At 41.5% G+C, this 20,003-nt stretch overlaps 1 protein-coding gene across 3 annotated transcripts; it reads left to right on the forward strand.

The window, feature by feature from the left end:
- The first annotated feature begins 7,870 nt into the window (after positions 1-7,870).
- On the forward strand, positions 7,871-19,300 carry LOC139282476 (annexin A2-A-like). 3 transcript variants are annotated; one of them, XM_070902622.1, is made up of 13 exons: positions 7,871-7,886; positions 11,194-11,255; positions 11,842-11,935; positions 12,947-13,041; positions 13,193-13,306; positions 14,614-14,704; positions 15,746-15,825; positions 16,500-16,559; positions 16,667-16,760; positions 17,022-17,117; positions 17,731-17,789; positions 18,151-18,273; positions 19,074-19,300. In XM_070902622.1, exons 2-13 carry the CDS (start codon positions 11,205-11,207, stop codon positions 19,131-19,133), a joined length of 1,017 nt encoding a protein of 338 aa, XP_070758723.1. In that variant the 5' UTR covers positions 7,871-7,886; positions 11,194-11,204; the 3' UTR covers positions 19,134-19,300. The 3 variants fall into 3 exon arrangements, with proteins under 3 accessions (XP_070758723.1, XP_070759491.1, XP_070760246.1); XM_070903390.1 differs by lacking the exon at positions 7,871-7,886 and having other exon boundaries at positions 11,194-11,259; positions 11,846-11,935; XM_070904145.1 differs by lacking the exon at positions 7,871-7,886 and having other exon boundaries at positions 11,194-11,252.
- Positions 19,301-20,003: the final 703 nt, after the last annotated feature.

Here is a 20,003-nt window from a genome sequence, read left to right on the forward strand (position 1 = left end):
ACAAGCTAACAAGTTGGCTAGTCACAGGATCTTCCAGCCAGGTAACCAGTTAGCAAATCAAATCAGTCAAACAGTTAACTAGTTGTTGGTTAACCAGCAAGTCCCTCTGCAGAGTCCAGAGCCCGATCACTCCGGCTCAGTTTGGTTGGTCTGATTGTGGCTGAGTGTTGGCACATCAGGCTGTGTTCCAGCGCTGGAGGACCAAATGTGAGCCGGCACTGTCCCATATATGGTTTGGTTTGGTTCCATTTTGGGTACGTCGGTTCAACGCACTCGAGTTACCTCTGGGCCAGTGTCAACACCCTGAAGTGGACCGTGGTCCTGGGGCAGATGGGGCTCGACATTCATCACAAGTAAAGTCGAGTTTTATTCATACAGCCAAAAATCACAAATCACATGTCTGCCTCAAAGGGCTTTACAACAGCCCCCATCCTTAAAGGGGAAGAACTCCCCAAAATGCCCCTTTAACAGGGAAAAAGGCGCCCCGTAAGTCTGGCATGAGTATGTATGAGTCGTACAGCAAACATGATCCACGTTGTTGTTGGTCCAAACCAGTTTGGCTTCCTGTAGCTCAAAGCTAAACAACCACTTTTGCTGAACAAACAAACATGTTTCTCATAACTGAGGCCGCTTTGGTGGATTTTGAACTGACGCTGCAGATAATCTGTTTAATGATGTTAAAAAACATCCCAAACATTCCAAGTCTTCACTGCTTTGTTGTAGAGGGTTTAAAGTTTCCTCAGCTTTAAGGCAACGATGAGAACACTGTGTCACAGGATCATTTTCAGGACTGAAATATTGTGTGTGTCATATTTTTGATTTAACCTCTCCAACACTGCCACACCCTCTTTTCAAAGTCATCAAACCATAATTTAACTAAAAACACGACAAATCACATCACTGCCTTCATTTCTGTTTCTAAAAGCAGAAAAGAAATTCAAAAAACAAACCATGTGCTGCACATTTCAAATAAACTAAAGAAAATTAAGTGAAACGACGAAACACAGCAACTAATCCACTCTCTGCAGTACTCCCACAGCTGACGGCGGTGTCCATGAAGGGGTATTTTGGGGTGTAGAGTAAAGGTGCAGGTGGGTGTGGTCTATGTGTTGGTGGTCTCTTGTCCTACCTGAGTTGTTCAGTCAGGGTCCAGCAGCATCCCACAGAGCTGCGGTGAAGAAGCTGTGAAGACCTGCAGGGATCTGAGCACTGTGCGAGGATTATGGAGGAACTCTGCTAACAGGATTACTGAGGAAATGAAGGACAGAGCGGGGTGGAACGGGGGCTCGGATTAGACTCCCAAAAGCTGAAAGGTGAGGGGAACCTCAGAACAACCGAACCACCGTCCTCAGGCTCAACAAGTGGAGCAACAATACGACCGATGGCTCATCTCAGATGAGAGAAACGACAGAAGATTCACTGAGATTCACTTTGATACCAGGACGGATCTCAACATGTCTGAATCACAAACAGCAAGTCTCCACCATGTCTGTTTTCTTCAAACTACAAAAAAGAAGGTTTTAGCCTGATACAATGCATGCTGGGAAGTCTGCTAATATGGAAACTGAATTGAATTAAGTGAACTCTCTGCACTTCATTCATCCAGTCACGTTTATTTCAGTTCTGAAATGGTCTGAAGTTGAAATGAATAAAGCATATATTTAAGTTCATTACTGTGAATAAATAAAACATTTTGTGTTTCAAAGTAAAATAAATGGCTGAGTGCAGAACCTCCCTGCTCGTGTTCCTGCAGAGGATCAGCAGTTGTTTGGGTTCGGAGCCGAGTGTTGTTTTAATGTTGAAATTGGATTGAAGCTTCAGTCCTGATGCCGTGACTGATGACAGAAAGGAAAGTTCATTTGTTTCACACAAACAATCCAAGCTATGAGACAGGACGCATCAGGAGGGTCCACTCTGATTCTGTCTCATCACACTCGATGAGCAGGTACCCGGTCTGACTTGAACTGGGGACGTTATGGATCCTGGACAAGAGTCCTCCATCGATTTATTTCATACTCGATGCTGCAGAACCAGATATATCTTTTTTATTCCTCACATTCTTCTTCCTTGTCAAAACCTGGCGCCTACATTACCCACAATGCAACTTGACCACCAACAGTTGTGTTGTAGATTGTGGTGTGTTACGCTAGTAGCGGCTAACGTAGCCTGGAGCCTCCGGCCTGCAGCAGAGAGGAGCAGCAGCTGCAGATCTCTGGTCAGCTCTCTTCTGTCTGACTCCACACCAACAGACTGTTTTCAGTCTCTAACTCGTCTTCAGCCGACGCTGACTCAGGTGACATCACTGGGGACATTTATCAGGCTTTCTACTACTTTAAGACATGCAGGAGAACACCTGGAAACACCTGGAAACAGCTGAGGTGGAAAATCACTGGACTTCAACTTTAACCCTTTAGCCACCAGGCCGTTCCTCCTTTCTTCATCTAATTAGAAACTTCCATCCACGCTTAGAAAAAAGGAAAGCAACAAAAAGAGAGAGTTCAAACTTATGGACATGTGGCTTCATGTCTGCTTGGAAATATAATGTTTCTGTTTTGTTAAGAGGGCTGTAACTCTTTATTTTAAGATTTGAATGATCATTTCTTTAAGGCTGGTTTGGAGTTACACTTCCTTTATTTCTTCCTTGATATCTTTAGAGTTTCATATTGATCAAGACTCAAAATTAGAGGAGACTTTTTTAAAAACACTTTTTAATTCTCTTGTTAAGACACCTAATTGATCCTTTTTCTCTTTTGTATTTTTATTTCTTTTTACTGACACCAAACAGATTCTTCGTGCACTTCAGTTTCTTCTTTTTGATGAAATGATCCACACTGTGTCTGCTGGTGTTCAAGTAGATTTTATTGCCTTTTGGCTTTCCAGTTTTCGGCTCTTTCTGTATAAACCCCACATGCAGAGCCTCAGCGCCTTGTGTTGTGTTTGTGTGCCAGCCTCTCAGCTGGGAGCATAGTGCAGCAGCTCCAGGTTAAAGCTGTTAATGTGGCCCTGAGGAGGATTAGCCGCTAACGAGGTTAAGTCCAGTGTCAGCGAAACAGAGGATTGGAGCTCAGGTGCTTCTGCTACCTGAGCCAGATCACAGACCTGAGGACACTTCAGACCACGTTCGTTACACTTTGCTGTCCCGTAAGACAGATGTCCCAAAACACTCAAGACCCCTGATGTCATCAAAAGTTGTCAAGTTTTTCATTTCATTGAAGTTCATTAAGTATCTTAAACCACATTCTCACATATTTTCTGGGATTTAAAATTGTGCCATTTATGCTAAAAATGATCAAGTTGCTAAAGTTAGACATTTTTTTTGTCTCTGAATAGATTTATCAGACAACCCCCCCCCTTTCCCTTCCTACATCCTTGTTTCTTTGCCTCCTCTAATTCTCCCCATCCTTTCTTTTCTTTCCCTGTACTGTTTTCTACACATTTTAAAAGGAGGATTTGGCACCCTGATTTTAATTCTGAATTAACTTAACAAAATGTTTAATTCTGGTTGGTTTGGTGGGATAAATTTGGATCTGAGGTCAGATGGGTTCACACTGCCCTCCTGTGGAGAAGCTGTTAGGTACAACCTCAGTGTGATTCAGACCTCTATGAGCCCGAGGTTATTAGTTTGCATCAAAAGTAAAAGTATAAATACTCATAAAGAAGTAGTTTCATTTGGTGAAAAAAGAAAGAAAACACAAAGGAAGATAAAGAAAGAGAGAAAGGGAGCGAAGAAGACTGATGTGGTCCAATAACTTCACATAAACGGCAGATGGTGTCATTTTACCTTCTCTTCCACATCTGTTTCCAAAGAAACTCATTATAATAAACACACAGTCTGAACCCTGAGCAGTTTATACTCACTGTGGAGGCAGAGGTTGGGTTATAACACACACACACACACACACACACAGATATGACTCACATGTGACTGTCTGTGTTTCCATAGTAACCATGCCAACAGTAATCACATTTACATCAGGCCTGAACGCGACCTTTGTGGCCGAACGATGACGTCGAGCTTCAGGTCTGAAAAACTTTGTAGTTCAAACTTTAACAGAATCTCCACAAAGTCTGAAAATAAAACGTGACCTGCTGCTCGTTTCTGTGTGAACATGAGTTCACTGGTGGGTGGAGACAAACAGCTGGTGGATGGAGACAAACAGCTGGTGGATGGAGATAAACAGCTGGTGGATGGAGATAAACAGCTGGTGGATGGAGACAAACAGCTGGTGGATGGAGACAAACAGCTGGTGGATGGAGATAAACAGCTGGTGGATGGAGACAAACAGCTGGTGGATGGAGACAAACAGCTGGTGGATGGAGATAAACGGATGGAGACAAACAGCTGGTGGATGGAGACAAACAGCTGGTGGATGGAGATAAACAGCTGGTGGAGCTAATAAACAGCTAGTGGAGCTAATTCTCCAGTGGCTGCCATTAAACCACCACAGAAGAAGAGGAGGACACGACGAGATAACGCCATTAAAAGGAGGATGGAGAACAACGTGGAGAACATGATGGAAATATTAGATTCACGTGTTCATGTGAGGAACCATTAATGGATCAGTGGACTGACAGGAAGTGAACTGATGGTGTGAAACCATTTCCTGGTTCCAGCTGTTCAGATGCAGATGTGCTGCTCTCCCTCTGAATGCTGTTAATAACTGTAACGTCTTGTTAATAATGTGGAGCTTTGTGAAGGCGTCACTTTGGGCTCTGGCTCATCGTGACCAAACGATCGATCACATCACGAATCACATTAATGAGGAGGAATAATCCTCTAATGACAGAATCTACAACAGTAAAATGAAAGGTTCCTGAGCCGGTGTAACACAGGAGACGATGAGTATCCACAGTCAGGATATCTTCCTAAAGGCTGTCGGTCCTTCTGCTGCTGTGAGGTAAAAGAAGCACAGAAAAGAAAACAATAGAGTTTCCGCTCACCATCAACAGTGTTTCTGTCAGGAGGAGTTTCCTCTTTATGTGGAAGAGCTTTGAGTTACATAACAGAGGAAAGAATGTCCAGCTGATCAGAGCCAAACAGTCAGAGGTTCATGTTGAACACTGAGCGACTGCAGGTTTCTGAGTCTGCAGCCTGGATTCACATCAGCTGGCTGTCGCTACATTCACCTGCATTTCACTATTTTCACAACTATGGTCGTCTCATCGAGTCGTGTTGCAGTGGACCAGCCTTTTCTTGCAAGGATACTGGAGGGGTCAGGGGAGGGGAGCCTAGTCTGCATGTGCTTTGTAGTCTTGGAGAAAAAGCTTAAGACCAGGTCCCCGGGGGTATTCTGTGGAGGCACTGTGGGAGTATGAGGTACTGGGGCCGTTACTACGAACCACGTGATCGTTGTAACTTTGCAGATGATGTGGTTCTGTTGGCTCGAGGCCGTGACGTCCAGCACTTGACCCACTTGACACACACTGTTCTAACGTCAGAATTGAGGGGAACGCATCCAAAAATGTTTGTAATGATCCGAAAATGAAAATCCAGCAACCGCGTCCACTTTACGCAGCGATTGGCCAGGTGTGTTGAGGTGTGAATGTAGGTGGGATTTGAACTTTCTTTTCTCATTCTACATAAAACTACTTATGTCACTTTTAGTATGTACAAACAGATGCATCACCATGACCTTCTTTGGAGAGAGACTGTCTGAACTTAGGATAGGTGTGGTTCGACATACATTCCCTTTATTGATCTGATAGCAGACGGCTTGTCACAAGAGTGACCTTGCTGAGGGTCGAGATAACTGAGGGGGACAAATGCTATTTATGAAATTATTAGATGTGAAATTTCTCCCTGTATCCACATACAATTGCACATTTGCACAAACTCTTAGGATTTCCAACATTATGTCTCTATAAAAGCTGTTGAGCTGATTCTCCTCGAGCAGTCCTCTATGTGTCTCTGAAACTCTGCCAGAGGAGTTGAATCTGATCGTCACAGCCCTGACTTCCTGTTTTGATCCAAAGATTTGTACTGAAGTTCATCGACAGGTTCACTTCTGTTGACTGTATTCAGTGCACATAGTATTTAGTCTCACCTCCAAATGAACAGGCACAAAATGTTTCAGTGTCTGTTTCTTAGTCATCTGTCTCTGTCTAAGCTACTTAAAGGTTTTCAAAGTTGAAATCTGGTGTTTAAAGCAGACAGAGGGAGGAGATGCTGGACTGGAGGAGGTGTTTAGATTACTGGTCAACCAGTGCTGCTAATATTTATCTAGACAGTGAGCGATAAAGTAGGTGTGGTGGGCGGGGGTAGAGGAGGGGTTTTTATTGATCTGATCAAGGTCACTAAGTTACAGGACTTTTAGGTTAAGCCCCACAACCAGAGCTTCAGGTGAGTGCGCAGGTGAGTCACTGCAGGAAGCGATCTCACTGGCTTGGAAGTCACGGTCGCCACCGCCACGGAAAAGCTGCTGGTTTGAATTCCCAAACAGAACATGTGGAGAGAGGACAGTGATGGGACAAAGATGTTGAAAACTAACATGTCACATTCATTCGTAAGAACGGCACAAAAACACAGACTCAGCTGCTAATAAAAGTTAGGCCTCTGCAGCAGCTGTTCATGAGCTCAAACCTCTCCTGGTTCTGCCGTCTCTGTTGCTGACTGCAGCTTCTTCATCACCACATTAAAACAGGCTGCAGCTCACTAACTAGTCCTGACCTGAACCTGCTATTAACACATACACAAACACAAACATGCTATTAACATTTGACTAAATGAGTAAATAACGTCAGTTAGCTTAGCATGATCAGATATTTCCCTCTCATTATAAACTGTATGAATAAAAACTCTGAAACACACGTCTCCATATCTGCAGACAGAAGTAAAACTAACGCCAACATTTTCTAAAGATTTATCTTTTAGCCTCTAAAGTCACAATTTGCAAAGTAATGCTAGCTTGTGATGCTACAGTGACTTCCTGATTGGACAGCGCTGCAGATGTTTGCTAGGATTCATGAGGAGCTGCAGCTCAGTCCTGGTCAACAGTTTAACCGTCACTCTAAATCAGAACTCAAGGTGTATTAAACTGCAGGTAACCTCTGACTTTTCATCTAGCGCCATCATCAGGTCAACATGTTAATGTGTCCAATAGTCAAGTCAAGTCAATTTATTTATATAGCTCAAAATCACAAATTTGCCTCCGGATGGCCAACAAAGTAAACTTCCAATATGTAAAAACAGACTGACCAACACACAAATATCTGCAGAATTAATGACTGTACTTTGAGTTTAGTGCTAATTAGCAAATGCTAAACTAAGATGGTGAACATGGTGAACATTACATCTGCTAAACATCATCATATTAGCATTGTCATTGTGAGCATACAGCCTCACATAGCTGCTGACAGGACTGTGTCTGGTGACATCATCTGCACATGGCGGCAACAACAGGTTAGGTAAACTCATGAGGTGCAGAATCGTGCATCATGAACAGAGTTCCTACGATACTGGACTGGTCCTGGTCCACGTGGGAAAGGACAAGGAGCTCCCAGGTGTCCAGAAAGACAATAATCAGTACACCTACTCATTAATTATCAGTACTGTTTCTATGGATAACTTGAGTTTCTTATGGAACTGTTTCAGATGCCCCCGTTTACTCCGGTCATGGACACCTGCCAACCAATATTGTCTCTGACTGATAAGCAGAAAGCAGGAGAGGCGATCTGAGCCTCGGTGAGGAATTGATGTCCATGTGTTCAGTCTGCATGTGTAAAAGTCTCGTCCACTGAGTCATGGAGGCAGTCAGATGGGGCAGAGAGGAGTGTGTGTGTGTGTGTGTGTGTGAGTCAGCTGGTATTTAAACACCACACCCTGTCCCGTCCTGGATCATAACGGAGCTGCTGCTGCTCGCTGCCTCACTGCTGCTGCTTCTCTGAAGGTAAGAAAACAAGAAGAACACACCTACAACTGTTAGTTTGCAGAGAGAGTTCAGCTGCACTGTGACGACGACCAATGACCAGCATGTAAACTCTAATACAACAGTTAGTCTGTAGTGTTTTAGGTACTTTAACTGCAAGAAACATCTGTTGAAACAAGTCATTCTATGAAAAGCTGAAATGTCCCTCAGGAGACTTTAGACGTGATAACAGCCGGTTGGTCGATGGGTGCGGCCGGGTAAAGTCTTCCCTGCAGACCCTCTCTGCCTGCCTGTAATTACCAGAGTATCATGTTCATGTCATTTACAGAGGGAGGATCACAGACAGAGAGGTGATGGAGCGCTCGCTATCTTAGTAGTTTATGAGACTCTACAGAGATAAACAATCACACGGTGTTAAGTCGACAAATCAAATCCATTCAGAAACATGCAGGAATCAGAGGGCTTTTATTTTGAAATATGCTGGATGGAGCTGCAAGGAGATGATTCGTTGAGAAGTATTTTGTTTCTTGTAACCAAACACCAACATGGAGAACTGTTAATTAGCATGCACTTGTACATTTTTGGAGGCAGATGTAGCATTTACAACTCTAACCCAAAGCTCAGGCTTCCCCTCAGCCTTCAAAATAAGTGCCTGATCTGATTGGTTAACCAAAGGTGACGGGCTATTAGCTTGAAAATTGGGGATGAGGGAATGAGGACCAGGGGGGAAATCTGTTGTTGACCAACAACATTATGAATTGCTCCTGCAGCAGCTTCACTGGACTTAAAGTGGTTTGGTAAACATAAAGTGAACAGTTCCTTTCAGAGAACTGAAATACTTTATGTCACAGGTAATACAATACTTGATTTGTATTTGTACTGCGGACACAAAATACCTTGTGAAAGTACTTAATCAGGAATGTTTCTCTAACTTACAAAACTGAGTTGGTGTCACTTAAATCAAACATTTTATTATTGAGCTTATGGAGTTCATTTCTGCACACATTCTTCAGTTCTGAAAGTTTTACTGCGCCGAGTCGCTCCGAACATGCGGAACATCCACGGCTAACATCATCGTACCCAGAATGCAACACTGTTAAAGCATTAGGCCACGAGGTCTCTCCCTGACATCCCCCATCCGCCTGATTGTCAATGCCCAGTAATTAATTAACATGTACTGTGTAACGAAACAGCAGCTTATTTCTAGTCCTTCTCCTCGTGTGTGTAATCTGTATCACTACCCAAACACCTGATAATACTGTTTCAGTTATATTCCACTCCGTTTGGGTCTAGTTTCCCCAAATTTGTTACCAGTTGATAAAATTCTGCATCATTTTATGTGATTCAGTTTCAGCTCCTAAAGGGAGGGGGGGGGGGGGGGGGGGTATGTGACCAGATAAATCAGGTGAATCCAGCCTGTTAAGACTCTCTGTCTCTGACTTTGTGCAGCCAGAAGATGCTGAGTCAAGTTTTATGTTTTATGTTTTATGCTAACAGCTATGTGCTAACAGCTCTCTGCTAGCAGCTTTGTGTGAATGATTAAATAACTTAATTCCTCCCTTCTCTCTGTATCTGATGCATTCACTATGTGGCCAAAAGTATGAGGACAGCCGCGGTTTGAGACTCTCAGTTCCAATGAAGGGAAGTCTTAATGTTCACGTATAAAATATTTTAGACAACGTGTTCTTCTAACTCCTGTTTCATCATGACAACGTCCTCGTGAACAAAGCAGCTCCATAATGAAATGACTTACTGGTCTGCACAGAGTCCTGACCTCAACCTCATCCAACACCTTTGGGATGAACTGGAACACCGACTGAGAGCCAGACCTGATCCCCAACATCAGGGTTGGACCTCACTGATGCTCTGGTGTCTGAATGGGGGAAAGTCCCTGCAGCTGGTTCAACATCTGGTGGATAGACTGAAACCAGGAGAGTGGAGGCTGTTAATAAGCACCGTGTCACAATCACATGTTCAACTGTCACATACGAGTAGAGCTGAAACGATTAGTCGATTAATCAATTGGTTGATCGACAGAAAAATAAGCAGCAACTATTTCGATAATCATTTCAGTAATTTTTCAATCAAAAATAGTGAAAAATACCAAAAGTTCTCTGGTTCCAGCTTCTTCTCAAATGTGCTTTTCTTTGTCACATATGACAATAAACTGAATATCTTGACATGATGACATTTCGTAGACTATTAATCAATAATCATGAGTGTAATGTTCGAGCTTCCACATACCTTTGGCCATATAGCCTGGAAGGCTTAGCTCAGGGATAATTAGGCCCTCGTCACGGACGTTCACAAACTCTGTCTGAACTGTATAATGTAATATGTAATGTAATTATGATGGCATTCACCTTTAAACAAACAAACAGAAGAATCATTCTGTTGGACTGAAACTCTTCAGGACTGTTTGTGTCAGCTGTTGCTAAGTGATGAAACACTGACCCTCACCCACTTCCTGTTCATGTTTGGTAAGAGGGTCAAAGGTCGACACGGCTGTCCAGTTCTTCTCAAATGTATTAAATCACGATAGCTTCACCGTTCACTGGTTAGTAATGACTGAACACTTTACAGCTGTGTGTGTGTGTGTGTGCATGTGAGTGTGAGTGTGTGTGTGTGTTTGTGTGTGTGTGTGTGTGTGTGTGTGTGAGTGCATGAGTGTGTGTGTGTTATATAACAGGCTCCATACCTCTTCAGATCTGTTTGCTTTGTGGTCCTTATCTGCTGCTCCGGCCTCTCCTGCAGACACTCCCTCTGGCACGTCCCAGTCAATAAATCAAACACACCTATCTGAGCTCTCACTCTGAGGGGTTTACAGCCTGCTGGACTCTGAAGCTTCAAACATTAACAGACTATTGTTTGCTTGGCTGGCGGGAGTTTATTGCATGTGACAATACATTTCTTAAATCCTTGAAATTCCTTGATTACAACTACTTTGATAATGAATGAAACATCTGCTGGTTTCAGCTTCTCAGACGTGACAATTGTGATGCTTTTCTTCGTCCCAGATTACAGCTAATTGAATATATTTGAGTTTTGGACTGACGACACCTCTTTTCTCTGGTGTTTTACAAACCAAGCGATGAACCGATGAACGGATAATCAGCAGGTTAATTGATCATGAAAACAGCTGTTAGTTGTAGCCCTAAATGGAAATCTAACTACTGTCACGGTTTCCATCCACCTGTTTTTTGTGCAGTTAATTCTGAGAATACACAGAAGATATGCAGAATCTGCTGAAGTGGAAAAGCTGGCGAATGGAACGAGAGAAGACGTGATAGATGGAAACAGACGCTGTAACTGTCTTGACTCTCTGCAGGTCGACTCAACATGGCGCTGGTGTCTGAGTTTCTGGGTCAGCTGACGCTGTCGTATGGAGCGGTGAGTCACCTGCTGACATCACACAGGAAACAGGACAACAGTAATACTCAGTGACGATATTTATCTCTCGATTTAATCGGATGATATAACTGCACCTATAAACAGATTCTCATAGCTTTACTGTCTGAAGCTCTGAGAGGATCCACAGTGTCGAGTCTCCACAGTGTTTTACTGCTGTCATAAAGCAGATGAAGGTGTGGTTTGTTCTCCACCTGCAGTTCATCTGATAAACTGAAGACCAGGTCGTCCCGCAGAGACTGATGACTGATCAGTTATTCATTCAGACACTGTGTGAAGAATCACAGAACCACAGAACACAGTGAAACACATCGTGTCTAAACTTCTGATAAAACACTTTTCTTTCAGTCAAACCTCAGAAAGCTGAGCTTTTCCACAAAAGATACAAGATTGTATTAACACTTATTAAACATGTTCAGCCAATCACACAATCTGCACTAACTGTTGTTCTTGGTGCTTTAGGGTTTGTACATGCTTTTTTTCCACAGGGGCCACCGTACTGTCTCCTCATGTTGTTTCTGATCAGCAGCAGACAGCGAGGTAACATGTCTCTCTCTGTCCTCTGCAGGAAGTGGAGCCCACATTCCCCACCGTGGTGCCGGTACGAGACTTCGACCCGGCCAAAGACGCTGCCAGGATCGAGACGGCCATCAAAACTAAAGGTGAGAGAGTCCCGCATCTCGCTCGGCCCGCTGACTGGAAGTTATGTGACCGCGATCTGACTGTTCCATCACAAAGAGTTTAGTGGACGCCATGAGACTTAGAGGACTGAGAGTGTCCCCGCTCTCCAGAGGATGAACCCTTTAGACTTTAATGACTGCTCCTCAGGGGCCACCATCAGGACACGCCTCTAGACTTTTAGAGTGCTGTTTTCACACGGTGGTTTTGTTTTGGAGCGTTTCTCTCAGCAGATTTCAGTTTGCTTTGAGGACAACCAGCTGAAACTCATCCACTCACAGTCAGGCATCAGATTACTGACTGGCTTCTGTCCATGTATGAGCTGTTCAAACCATAACAGCATGTTTCTGGTCAGATTGGAAACTGACTAAAGTTGGAGGAATTCATCTGCAGATGCCACTAAAACCACTGCAGATTGTACAGCAGCGAGGGAATTGAACCTGTGAGGCAGATCGTACTCCTTTCTGTTTGTGTTTGTGTGCAGAGCTGCAGGATTTTCCAGCTTCCTGTTTGTGAGCTGCAATAAAAGCAGGATGTCCTTCAGCAGATGGAAGATTTCCCGTCTTTTCTCAAAAGCTGAAACAAAGAAACAGAGACGGCTGCTGATAATGACGTTAAACATGAACACAGACAGAGTTTAGAAGAAGGAAGAAGATGAAGTCCAAGTGTTTCTCTTTGCCACATAAACAGCTGAGAGTATTCAGGCAAATTATGTAAGACACCAGAGCTTTGATTTCATTTATTTTTATGACAGAAACTACATGGAGCCAAAACATCTGCCACTAACTACAGAAATGAATTGATCCAACAAGGACGACGCCATCCGTCTGTGTCTTAAAACCGTTAAAAACAGTTATTCATGACAGAAAATCAATGTTGCACTGCCCTCTATGGGTCAGATCTGTCGTACTCCTGACCACGCCCCAACAGTGATGTCACTGCGTACTGTAAACATCAGATTTAAAAAAATGTAATCTGTTCATTAAATCCTGCAGGTGTAGATGAACAGACCATCATCGACATCCTGACCAGACGCAGCGGAGGGCAGCGGAGAGAGATCGCCTTCGAATATGAACGACTCGCCAAGAAGGTTCAAAATATTTCACCTTCACTTGACATATTGCTGTTTATAGAAATAACACTTCACACGTAGGCCTGAATCATTAGATACACACCATGCTTTGACATTTTTAATTTTTACGACATTTCATTAATGGTTTGTGCCACTGTACCTTTTTCAGGATCTGCCCACAGCCCTGAAGGGGGCGCTGTCCGGCGCTCTGGAGGCTCTGATGTTGGGTCTGATGAAGAGCACGGCTCAGTACGACGCCTCCGAGCTCAAAGCCTCCATGAAGGTCAGAGTCACCAGAGGTGGAATGTAACTAAATACATTTACTTCAGTACAAACTGAGGTATTTAAAGTAGTTAAAGCTAGCTAACTTTGTATAAAGTAGTTAAAGCTAGCTAACTTTGTATAAAGTAGTTAAAACTAGCTAATATGCTGCCTTTAAGTGGAACTCGTGAGTGGGTGCGACATGATAAGTCGACGACTTAGGCAATGGCAACATGAATACTCGTCCACAGAGGCTAACAATTTAGCAGGCTAGTGACATAATGCAGGAAATAATAATGACAAGATGAAGCCAATGGGAATATCAACATTCTCCTCAGACATATTAGAAAAAGTCTATATTAACTTACCATCCACCAAAAGATTTACTTCCATGGTCTCCGCGTTTCTGAAAACGTCAGCAAACATGTTACAACTAATTTCCACTTCAGGTTGTGAATACCACAAGAGGGGGGCGTTCATATGGACTCTTCTGGTAAACACGGCAAATATGCCCCCATTTGAAGGCACCAATAAAGTAGTTAAAACTGTCTCGGTAGCCTGTAACAGCCTGTGGACTGATTTCTATGTATCTACGGATAAAAAGTAGCTTGCTTGCTAATGCGGACAAATTGTTAGCTAGCTAACGTAGCAAAATACTGTCTTGAGTGGATAATGTCAGCTAATTCATCCAGACTCACCTGGCTGGTAAATTGGCTAGCTTGCTATTCGTAAATTACTTAATAAGCTAGCTGTAACTTAGCTACGCGGCATGGATCTGGCATTGGTTGCTTTGTAATGTTAGCTGATGAAGTAATTTTAAAATGACAAGCTAGTTAGCATGATGGAGCCAATGGTCCAAATAAAATATGGGAACATTACAGATAGTAACGTTATTCTATGATTGAATATGATTACATCAGTAAACCACAGCAAGTGTTTTGGCCGATGCCCGGATGTAATTTACGGCAACCGGTGTAATTTATCACAAAGACTTTCTGAAAACTCCATACAGAGCCTTTAAGTAAAGCATCGGAGTACTTTGTCCACCACTGAGAGTCACACTTCAATTACATTATGTTCCCTGAGAGAGCCGATGATGCAGAGCGCCCTCTACAGTCCTGGTAAAGACTGCAGCACAAATGTTGTTGATAAATCGGCAACCGTCATCACTGTAAACTGCATTATATGCTGTTAGATTGACAGGTGTACAAAGCAGTGGTTGAAAAATATCTTTGACCAATCAGATTGCTCTAACAGAATTACCTTTCATAGAATAATAGTGTTAATGTGTAAAATGAGGAGACTTATCTGCTGGCATTTATGTTGCAGGGACTGGGAACAGACGAGGAGACCCTCATCGAGATTGTCTGCTCCAGAAGTAACGAAGAACTGGTGGAAATCAAGAAAGTTTACAAAGAGAGTACGTTTGAAAATCTTGTTCCAATAATATCCAAAATGTAAAAAAACAATGAGAGGAAACTACCAAACATCAGCCAAACTCCATGTGTGTTTTAGGTAATTCTTTACTAGGATTCAATTTGAAGCTTAACACCTGCTGACATACAGGCCTGCAGAGATGAGTGCTGAGCCTGCAGATCATAACAACTTACTGAATCTGACACCAACTAGTTGGATCTGGCAGTATGATGATACATACTGTGAGATGTCTCCCAGAAGAGATTTTTCTAAACTGTTTATACCAAAGTATCTGTCCCTTTAATATCACTACCATTGCTGGCAGTGTCGTAAATCAACGAGCAGGACTGATATTTGGCAATATTAGATTTACAGGTGTTTTTAATCGATCCATTACAAAAAAAAGTGTGTGAAAGTGAAAAAACATATTTCACAACTGAAATGTCAGAAAACCACATGCACCTATTCAAGTGAATTTATCAGATGTAAAATGCTGTTGATGATTATGTGATATAATGTGCGAAATTAATAGCTGCATGTGGGAAATGTTTCAGATGTGATGTGTCACATTTTACGTCAAATATCAGAAAAACACATTTAGGTGAATTTACAATTTCACATAATACATAATGTGATAAGTTTTAAATTGTGATAAATTCAAATGTGGGGATAAAAAAAAAAATATAGTTATATAGTTACAGTATACATATTGATATTATATATATATATAATATTGCAATATAAAATTAAATTTATCACGATAGAATATGTTATCTATTTCCCACCTCTACCAATAAAGTTACTTAGCTAGTAGCGCTAAAAGCCAAAGTTAGCATGCTAACATTTAAAGTTAGTGGCCTTTGTATAAACTGACACCGGCACTATTTAAGAACTGCTAGATGTTTGTAGCATGTTAGTTAGCTGACATTTTGCTATGTAGTATCAACTACAAACATCTAGCTAGTTAGCTCATGTGGCTAACATTAGCATCATCATAGGTTTATTTACCTTGAGGTTGTTTTTCAGCGTGTTTTTCTCTCTGCAGTGTTTAAGAAGGAGTTGGAGAAAGACGTAGCAGGAGACACATCAGGAGACTTTGCCAAACTGCTGCTGGCTCTGGTTCAGGTAGCTTAGATGCTAACTGTTGCTAACTGCTGACAACACATTCATTGTGTATCTCATTTATCCCACTTTATCTCCACTGCACAATAGATAAGAGAGTGCCAAGATGTTTTTGTGAAACCAAGTGGTGGAATGTAACTTAAGTACATTTACTCAAGTACTGTACTTCAGTATAAATGTACTTGTAACTTGTACTTTACTTCACTCTCTACTTCTACTCTACTCTAATTATTTTGATTGTACTGCCATACTTTTACTGAAGTAACATTTTCAATGCAGTTTTACTTTTACAGAGTGGTATGAATACCAGCAGCCTTGACAGTTGTTCATAAGCTAATAGAATTAAATTGAAAGACCAGAATGAAATAATAAACAATTCTTCTTAAAGACAAAATCTTGAACATAAGTGAAAATGCAAGATACATTTTGTATGAAAAAGTTTTGTCTTCTTGATTTTTGCGATAGCTGTAGTTGCAGATCCAGTTTCTGAGCATCTTTATTTGAGTAGATAGATATAATGAATAGTTATAAACATTATGTGTGTAATTCATAATATTTTGATAATATTTGATAATAATCACTGACTCTTTTCATTTATTAAGGTTGCTGCTATACAACAGTTCTACTGTAGATTCAACATTTCTAACAATACGTGAATATATTTTCTTGATCTACAGACGAAGAGAGATGAACCCTCTAATGTGATTGATTATGAGAAGATTGACGAGGACGCCAGAGTGAGTCATCCATCAATTGATCAATCATAAGCAATCTCTATCCTTCATACCTCAGAGCCTTCGATTGATTTTAAACCATCTTCTGTTCTCATGTGTGAACCTCTCAGTGTCTGTATGAAGCCGGGGTGAAGAGGAGGGGAACCGATGTGGCGACCTGGATCTCCATCATGGCTCAGAGGAGCGTCCCCCACCTGCAGAAAGGTGAACTACACCTGCAACACAGCACACACACGTCTGCACAAACAGTATCATATACAGATTACTAGACAAGAACATTGATAATCGATGATTCTTTCTGCAACATCTGTGCATAGCAGCAAGTGTTGGTTAAGGTTAGAGTGAGATTGTGGTAACGTTTCTCTATAAATACAATACTCAATACTACAATACTATTCTAAATACTCATAACACTGTGCTTTAAGTTTTACATGCTGTCTCTTTTGATGTGTTTTGTTCTGTCAGTGTTTGAGAGGTATAAGAGCTACAGTCCGTATGACATGAAGGAGAGCATCAGGAAGGAGGTGAAGGGAGATCTGGAGAAGTCCTTCCTCACTCTGGGTAACAAACACCACATCAGTGCCACGCAGCGACTTTAAAGGACTATTCCACTGTGATTTTAGTTCTTGTTCATATCGCTGCCACCATAACAAAAAGGTTTTAAGATGATGATTATGCTAACACTGCACAAAGTGGTAGTGAGTTGTAGCCCAGTTCTTGACAATCACAGATCTACTCTGAGCCTCCAAACATACAAACATGTCTCTGTCGGCACTGACCGGATCTTTTTCTCATGATATAACATGATAAAGTGACATGTTGCTATAACACAAGTAGTTTTGTGTGTTGTAGTAATGAGAATAATATGTCACATTAAACATGAGACATATCTTTCTATAACGTGAAAAGGATCTCTTTAAGACCAGAAAGTGTTCTTGTTATAATGAGAAAGTGGGAAAATATGATTTTGTTATGTTGAAAGCAATACACAGGACTGAGTCTGAGGAGTCTGAACATGAGATCTGATGACAAGAAGGAAAACAGAGTAACACCAGACTGGTGCTCCAACAGTGAAGAGATAAAAACAACATGAGCACATGACAGAGCAGGTGATGAAGACGTCAGGAAGATGTTCAGCTTCATTTAAAGTCCGTCTGTCTTCTTCTCTTCACAGTGGAGTGCTTTGAAAACAGACAGCTGTACTTCGCCAACAGACTCAGTGAAGCCATGAAGGTACATGTGCATACTACATTTACTTAAGTACTGTACTTGAGTATTTGAGTATTTTCTGCTACTCTATACTTCTACTCCACTACATGTCGGAGGGAAATATTGTACTTTTTACTTCACTACATTTATCTAATAACTATATTTACTTTGCAAATTCATATTAATGATGCAAAATAAATCAAAACAAATAAATTGTAAATACATGTATGAATGTATTAAATATAATATATATATATATATAAAATATATATAAATGACATTGAGATCCAGCTTCACCAGCTGCAACATTAAAGTGATAAACACATTAATTAATTAATTAAATTAATTAATTAAAAATTAATTAATTTTCTCCGTCTCTCTGCAGAGTAAAGGAGCGAAGGAGAAGGTGGTGACCAGGATCATGGTCTCTCGCTGTGAAGTCGACCTGATGAAGATCAGAACGGAGTTCAAGAAGCAGCACAAAAGATCACTGTACCAGACCATCGCTGTGAGTACCAGCCTGTGTGTGTGTGTGTGTGATAGACCAACTCATTGTGACGTCCCACACAAGCAAAGGCCAGTGAACACACCAGAGAGGAGTTCAGGACACAGTGGAAAAATAAATGAATTACAGAGTTGTGTTTTTGGAAGATGTAGCTGACACTGAAACAGATATTAAACTGCGCCAGGTACTTTCACTGAGACCGACCTGACAAACCTCATGTGATTTATAATAAGCTGTTTCAGTGAGTCAGACCTAAGAAGTACAATTTAAAATGAAACTGAGAAAGACATGAATTAAAATTTAAGTAAAAAAATAATACATTTATGTGTGTTGAATGAATTTAATAGTAAAGAAAATAAGTCTAATAAGTTTTTCACCTCAATAAGTAAAATGTAATAATAAATAAAAGGAAGTATGAAAGAAAACCTCCAGTTGTTTTGTCCTGTTCATAGAAGGAAGAATATTTCACGTGTCCCTAATCTTCTTCATCTGTATGAGAGAAACTCCTGAATCAATATTATCTTTTAAATTTGTACTTCAAACTGTCAGTTTAATCGGTTTAAGTACACACTTACAGTACATTAACTCAGGTACATACAGTATAATCACTCTACATAATTAGTTCTTACTGTAGTACTGTACCTTTACTGAAGTAAGTACTTTTAATGCAGGACTTTTACTTCTATAACTGATGTGAATACTTGTTCCATCACAACTTAAAAACAATGGGTGCTTTGTGAATGAAGTTATTATTATTATTTTCATTATTATTAGTACACATGTTCTCTCTGTGTGTCCTTCAGGAGCACACTAAAGGAGACTACCAGAAGGCTCTGCTCAGTCTGTGTGGAGGAGACGACTGAGACCACAACTCTGTCTGGACTCGGTTTCCCAGAAGGCCGATGGGTTTGAAATGTCAGCTGACTGCAGATGTTCTTGCCTTTTAGTTTTGACTTCCTTATGAAACAGATGATGTCACCTCCATCTCTCTGAGCAGCTTCAGTTTGTGAAATAAAACGTTTCACCTGTTGGTGTGTTTGCTGATTTATCAGGTCACTGTGAGAATGTTAACTACAGGAATACACACAGTTTATATCTGTTTCTCCACACATCACACAACTCATGAGCCTCAATGAGGTGAAGCAGACGAGTGTGAGAGGCAGCCGGCTGTCCACTACAATTACATGACAAAGATAACAAAAATAACAACAGTTGTTTTAAGAGAACACAGCTTGAAAAGAGAAGCCCTTTTCCCATCAGCCCTTGCTTCATTTAAGTTCAAGCTGCTATTCTTGTGTCCCCCACAGCACAGAAACAAAGCTGTAACACAAAAACAAATGAACAAAGTAGAAATTAATTGTAGAATCTGCTCAACTTATTCATTATTGTCTAACTGCTCTTTGAGCTTTTGAACTTGTTTTAGACAGTTTTTAGTCTCCTGTCAGTGAAAGAACCTGCAGGACTTCTCAGAGAAGCCTTCACTGAATTGAGTGTCATCTGCATAGCTGTGGTAAGAAAAGCTTTGTGAGTGACTTATGTGGCGTAAAGAGAAAAGAGGAGGGGACCCTGAACAGAACCTTGAGGGACCCCATAAGTGAGGCTGCAAGGTTCAGACACAGATTCTCTCCAAGTTACCCTGTAAGGTCCTTGACGCAGGATGTGAACGGGGAGAGTGCAGAACGTGAGACTCCCAGTTCTTGGGAGGGTGGAGAGGAGGATTTGGTCCAGCAGGA

Source organism: Enoplosus armatus, chromosome 1 (assembly GCF_043641665.1).
Source record: "Enoplosus armatus isolate fEnoArm2 chromosome 1, fEnoArm2.hap1, whole genome shotgun sequence".
NCBI classification, from domain to species: domain Eukaryota; kingdom Metazoa; phylum Chordata; class Actinopteri; order Centrarchiformes; family Enoplosidae; genus Enoplosus; species Enoplosus armatus.

Bases quoted from the DNA above. Each gene is read 5' to 3' on its own strand.
- LOC139282476 (XM_070902622.1), top strand. From the start codon at position 11,205: ATGGCGCTGGTGTCTGAGTTTCTGGGTCAGCTGACGCTGTCGTATGGA. The intron at 16,560-16,666 runs GTGAGTCATCCA...TGAACCTCTCAG, and splicing joins AGATTGACGAGGACGCCAGA to TGTCTGTATGAAGCCGGGGT. The intron at 18,274-19,073 runs GTGAGTACCAGC...TGTGTCCTTCAG, and splicing joins CACTGTACCAGACCATCGCT to GAGCACACTAAAGGAGACTA.